Source organism: Phaethon lepturus, unplaced genomic scaffold, assembly GCF_000687285.1.
Source record: "Phaethon lepturus isolate BGI_N335 unplaced genomic scaffold, ASM68728v1 scaffold10499, whole genome shotgun sequence".
Taxonomy (NCBI): domain Eukaryota; kingdom Metazoa; phylum Chordata; class Aves; order Phaethontiformes; family Phaethontidae; genus Phaethon; species Phaethon lepturus.
Window position 1 is genome coordinate 1 of NW_010564165.1, and position 6,482 is coordinate 6,482.

The 6,482-nt window shown below is 46.6% G+C and overlaps 1 protein-coding gene across 1 annotated transcript; it reads left to right on the forward strand.

Annotated features, from left to right (window-relative positions):
• Positions 1 to 46: 46 nt before the first annotated feature.
• Positions 47 to 5,691, forward strand: LOC104626764 (PR domain zinc finger protein 14-like; the record flags this gene model as incomplete). Its single annotated transcript, XM_010294784.1, has 4 exons — positions 47 to 358; positions 1,312 to 1,514; positions 3,025 to 3,126; positions 5,464 to 5,691. Coding segments are annotated over 4 exons (845 nt in total), but the record flags the coding sequence as incomplete, so codon positions are not given.
• Positions 5,692 to 6,482: the final 791 nt, after the last annotated feature.

Here is a 6,482-nt window from a genome sequence, read left to right on the forward strand (position 1 = left end):
ACAGCGTGGGTGGCGGGATCGGTGCGAACGGGACGTGTGCGGGAAGGGTCGGTCAAACCTGATCCGCTTCTCGCTCCCCTTTTCCAGATCTTCGAATACGGGCGCCTGAGCCACTTCATAGACGGGAAGGGCGCCTCTGGCAACTGGATGTCCCTGGTGAACTGCGCCAGGTTCCCCGAGGAGCAGAATTTGACGGCCATCCAGTGCCAGGGGCAAATCTTCTACGAGAGCTGCAAGGAAATCCTGCCGAAGCAGGAGCTGCTGGTGTGGTACGGCGATTGCTACGTGCAGTTCCTGGGCATCCCCATCAGCCTCAAGGGCATGCCGGAGGGGAAGAGGCCCCCGCAGCACCCCGAAGGTGAGCCTGCCAGCGACCCCCCGAGGGGCACGGCCCCTTATTCCCATGGACCCGTCTCTGGCCGGGGTTAGATTCGCGTTAAGGGAGGTAAGGGAACTCGTTAGTGCCGCTGATAACGTACAGAAAGGGTGACGTTCTTCTAAGCAAAACTTAACGTATGGAGAAAACGGATTTGTGCCAGTGCAGGGAGAGCTGGAGCGGGCGAGGAGTGGGTCGGCTGCGTGCAGGAGGGAGGGAGGGAAGCGTTTGCAAATTGGCGTGGAAATTTTTGTAGCTGTTGTCCTCAGGTGTCTGGTTCAGATAGCTAGTAAATCGTTCATTTCGTTTTAAGGCTTATGCCAAAGTTACTTTTATTAAAGGCAGAAAAGGATGTGTAAAGGTTTAAAAAATTCCCTGTGTTGTTCCTAAATTCAGCGGTTAAGAACAGTTTGAAATGCAAAAGAAAACCAAATAAACGTGTTTTTATGCGATAGTATTTTGAAAACGATAGAAAAGACGTGCAAATTTATTTTTCTTTCTGTGATGGGAGGCAAAATTTACGGACAATATTGATAATAAATACCTGGCAATGTTTCCGCGTGGGGAGATGCTTTCATGTGGGACTCCGCGTCAGTTTTTCATGTGTTCGCTCGCTGTTGGTGGGGATACAAGGACGAAATCCTGTCTTTGCTGAAGCCAGTAGTTAAAACCAGTAATTTTCTGCGGCTGTGGACTCTGGTTTGTTCCCCTCCGTTAGAAAGGCAACAGAAAGCCAAGCGGAGCCGTGTGTGCGCTTAAGAGATCCGCCGTGTATTTTGTTACTTAGATTGCCAGAAGCCGTTTACCATTCTCACACTCCCGGAGACTTAAAATTCCCAGTTGGGTCCCAGCTCTGACAAGGAAAGAGATCTGAAAAATGAGCCCCTTTTGCTGTGATGTAACGGAGAGGTGGCACTTTCCCTTCTGCTGTACAGAAGCCGGGGAGAGCTTTAAGTGTGAGCGCTGCGGCAAGGTTTTTGCCTACAAGTACTACCGGGACAAGCACCTCAAGTACACTCGCTGCGTGGACCAGGGGGACCGCAAATTTCCTTGTCACCTTTGTAACCGATCCTTTGAAAAAAGAGACAGGCTGAGGATCCATATTCTCCACGTTCACGAAAAGCACAGACCTCACAAGGTGAGCCTGCTCCTGGGTCCCTCTGCAGCCACTGGCTCTTCTGGATGTTTGCATGTGGGGTTCGGCTACTTTTCTTACACAGTGTGGGGCTAAATTGTGTTTGAAGGTTGGTCCACTTGGCCAGGATCGGGAGAGGTGATGTCTCATCTCCCTCGCTCCCCCCTTCAGCCTGAGAACAGAAAGACATCTGTGTCCGCTGGACACAACAGGCGTTAGAAAGTTTTACAGTCAAGGTGGAGCAGATTTTCAATTGACGGAAGCAAATCCTTGCTGACATACTTGCCTCATCTCCACTAAAACGCCTCTCTGCAGCACTGGGAGGGGAAAATCGGACTTTCCCCTATAGGCTTGGGGAGGGTGAGTTCCAGTGCTTGAAATGGCACAGTTAAATCGGTCCTGAAAATCCTCCAAATACCTCTTTTATAGATCGTCCTGCAGTAATGTGAATTTCTCAGGAAAAGCTTTTATAACTAAGCCAGCAATATTGCAATGTCAGACTATCACACCGATTTAGTAACAGACGAAAAATATGATTTTATTAAATATGAGGCATTAAATATCGTGTAATTCTTCCTCTCTTTCTTTCCTTTCCTAGAGCATTTATTTTGGAATGGTTATGAAATAAATACTTTCGAAGAGCAGGAAGACAAATTTGTTCTGACTATACTGCATTTATATCGGAACAGATAACTCAAAAAGCAAAGATGGAAAATGTGTCAGTAGCAAAAAATGCTTTCTTTCAAGATCTGTCATAGCTCAGTTTATTTTGAACTTCTGAAAGATGATTTCTTTCAAATTATTGTAGGGGGAAAATTATTTCAGGGCTCATACAAATTGCACTGAGTCAGTGCGAGTCTCTCAAGTGACTCCAGCCCCTCTGAACTGGATTTTGGGCTGGAGGATGAAGCGCTGCTTGTCTCAATCCTCTAAGGAGAGGCACTTCTGACAGATCAAGCTGTAGGCTAGGTGCTGTGACTGACTCACCATTTCTGAAAAATGGTTATTATTTTAAAAAGTCCCCTTAAGATTAATTTTTTTTTTTAAGGAAGTTCATCTGTTGAGCGAAAATTGAAAAATAGCAGCTGGAACTTGATTTACATTTTGAAGAAAAGTGATGATTTTACAGAAATTTTCAGATTTTGATTACTGAAAGTCAATATTTTCTGTTCGCATGTTCTGAAAAAGGATGTTTTTTAATGAAACCATTTTGGCCACATACCAAAAAAAGCTCTGAAATTTTGCATGATTTTCCTTCTTAAAAAAAAAAAATGTTCTTAAAACCAGATTAAAATTCTGAATGTACTTCAAATTGTTACTACTATAATTACTGCTGTTTGTATATACATATATTTATATATCCATAAATATATGTGTATACATAAATAAATACATAAATATTAGTAGGAAAATACATGCACACATTATGTACATACCTCAGTTTTCTTTCCAGCTATGTCTCTGTGTGCTTCCTTTTAACTTTACACCAACATCCTTTTTTTTTTTTTCTTAGTGCTCAGTGTGTGGGAAGAGCTTTTCTCAGTCTTCCAGCCTGAACAAACACATGAGGGTTCACTCCGGGGAGCGCCCCTACAAATGTGTCTACTGCAACAAGGTAAGCCGAAGCCCCATCCCGTCCCTCCGTCTGTCCTCCGTAGCGCTCAGCATCACACCGCACCTGGGGGTGGTGGCTCTTTCCACGCTCCGTTTTCTTTTTTCAATTTTTCTGTTTTCTGTCAAGAAAATGCCTTCTATTTAAGCTGATAACCAGGTAAGTGAGTGTATATTCTGGGCATAGTTGTGAGTTGGAGTGGCAGGGCTGGCTGAGACTGAAGAAACAAGGTCTGGTCTCCATCTGATGTGGAATTTGTGTTTTGTCCCCGTTCAGAGAGCTGCTGCGGGGATAAGGTCTAGGAAAGCTTGAGAGCATTTCAAATACCAGCTAAGGTGTGCAGCTAGATCCAATATTCCCCTTTTTCATCACATAATAGGCAGTTTTTGATACTGCTGACACTGCTTCTGGAGTGAGGTGAACAGATTTGACCCATAAGCTGAACCTGCATGACAGGACTTTGTGCATGCTTACCTTGAAGTAACGGGGCGATTGATGGGCATGGAGGTTTCATTTCAAAAAGAACAGGATTAAAGCCATACAGCACTGATCAAAGATGTGCTTGGCTGTTACTACTCTCCACAGAAGGGATGATCCAGGTGGGCTCTCCCTGTGAGAGCAGTGGCAGCTCTCCCAGCAGACGGAGGGTGGGTGTCCAGGCTGCTGCTGGATGAATATCAGCAGGGCTCCAGGTGCTATGGAGGGTCCGTGCAATGCAGAAGCACCGTCTGCATGTAGTAAGGTGCTCGTGATTTTGGAAAGAGAGATGTTTTGTTTGACTGGCCCGACTAACACAGAGCTGAAGTGTCCTATAATAAAGAACCTTAGAAGAAGCTCCTTTAGGCTGTGATATTTTTTTCCCTCCCCCAGAGATACTGAGCACTTGTAGGCAGAGTTTAGGATGAAAAGTTATCCTTTAATCTTCCAGGCAGAGCTTTACAGGTTGCTCTGTCAACAGATCTCCAGGACACATGGGACCCTTGACCAGCCCCCAGCTGTTCTGGTAGGATTGGATCAGATTTAATCCATTAGTCTTCAGGCTGCAGGGTGCAGTTATCCTGGGACATAGCCATCATTTCTGTGACTGGGAACCAGGGGCTATTTTAAAGCATCCTCACCTGCTCCTGTGCAGTCACGATTCCTCTTTGCCTCTTCTACCTCTAATGGTGGCTGTGCTCCAGGGTAGCTTTGCTTTCCCTGCCTCTTTGCTCACTGTCTCAGTGACATCATGAGATTAAAGGAAAATTGTTGGGCCAAGATCACCATTTTGGCCCTCAAACACACTTTGTCCCTCTTGATACACACTTCCAGGGACTTTTCTATAGGAATCTCAGATCTGTTTTTGCTCTGAGGTTCCTGGTGAAAAGATATCCGAGATGTATTGCTCTTTGCTGTGAAAATTTACTTGTGATGGTTCAGCAACATAACAGTACTAAAGAGGATTTTTTGTGTGTGTGTGGTCTGTAAATAACGACGGGCCTGAAAGTGTCTCTTGGGAAAATTAAAAATGGGGAAAACATGGGCAACTTTGTGACAAAAAAAAAAGCCTTGGCAAGAGGGTTTTCTCCCCAAATGAAGGATGAGTTGTTACGAGGCGGACAAAGTGTGACTGTGCTCACTTTGCTACTGGGGGGGTGGGAGTGGAACAACCTGGAAGGTCTGACTGAAGGAGGAGCAGAATATGATGGAGCGTGGAAATGAAACCCCAAAAGATGGGTGCTGGACTGCATGGGTGAATTCTGGCAGCTGACTCCCAAGCCAGTGTATATGAACATGAAAGAGTTTAACTTTGAAAGGAAAACCTGCATTATGTTTCCCAAACGTAAAGGAGCTGCAGAGATAATTAAGACAGTATTGACTTCTTACCCTTTGACATGTAGAAGATACTTACCGGTGCCTCTGGTCAGAAATCTTTCTCTGAGCTTCATCTAACTCCATGGCCTCGGCCATAGTGTGTAGCTGAGTGTGATAGCTGTTGGCTTCTGATTCCTCATTGCTGGGAGTTTTTTGTTTTTTCTCCGATTATCTGAGGATGCGAAGTATTCGAGGACTTACTTTCTGGGTGCTTCTGAGCGGGTCTGTGTTAGCTGACGCTGGGGTTTTATATGTGAAAATAGAGTACTTCAAACTCCTTCTCCCCTCTTTTCAACACCTGCCCTTTCAGGCGTTCACGGCATCCAGCATCCTGCGCACTCACCTGAGGATGTGAAGTATTCGAGGACTTACTTTCTGGGTACAGTGCTTCTGAGCGGGTCTGCGTTAGCTGACGCTGGGGTTTTATATGTGAAAATAGAGTACTTCAAACTCCTTCTCCCCTCTTTTCAATCCCTGCCCTTTCAGGCATTCACGGCATCCAGCATCCTGCGCACTCACATCCGCCAGCACTCGGGGGAGAAGCCCTTCAAGTGCAAGCACTGCGGCAAAGCCTTCGCCTCGCACGCAGCCCACGACAGCCACGTGCGCCGCACGCACAGCAAGGAGAAGGGCTGCACTTGCTCGGTGTGCGGTCAGCACTTCCCGGAGCAGGAGGATTGCCACTTCCACATGAAGATTCACGCCACTCACTAGTCACGAGCCCCACGGACACATCTTGGACCAGCTTTGAGTGTGTGTCAGTCTATGTGCATGTGGTTGTGTGCATGCCGCAGGAGGTGACATTTACCCTCGCAGCAACTCTTTGGGCATGGCCAGCCTCTGGACGCTGGGCATATTTCTGAGTGCAGGGGACAGGAGTTTATCTCGCCCAGGTACCCTGATGCCAAACTGGGGTGAAGTCTAACATGCGCTCCTTTCCCTTCTTCTCCTCCCATATCCTAATTTCCACAAAAGGGAAACACAGGCAGGAGGGAATGTCACCTCCCATCAACCTTTTGTGCATGAATATCAGACATGAGGAGTGTTTCCCTTCCTCTAATGCACCATGGGGTGCCTGCTGCTGTCCATACCAAAGCTTGTGTGAAGGACATTTTTGTCAAGTGCATTTCCCAAAGACCATTTAACCTGTTTGTTTTGTTTGGGTGCATGACCAGGTATGGGGTCTACTTCCTCTTAACCTGCAAGTCTTTTAATGACATTCTATTTGAAAGTGAACTGCCTCAGAGATAGTGACTGGTGGACCAGCATAAGGGTATTTAATTCCTTCATTCTGCTGCTGGGACATGGGGAACTCCAGGGCAGTGAGACACTCTTCCAGAGGACACTGGGCCCTGGTTAGCTGAGGTGGAGAGGGGCAGGGTGGGATGAAATAGCTGCAGGCCTGTCATGCCAGCTAGCAGAGATAGTGGAGGTTGGCTCTGCCTTCTCACAGTTTATAGGACCAAACATGAAGATATTCCCAAGCACCAGTGAGCTCTCGGGTG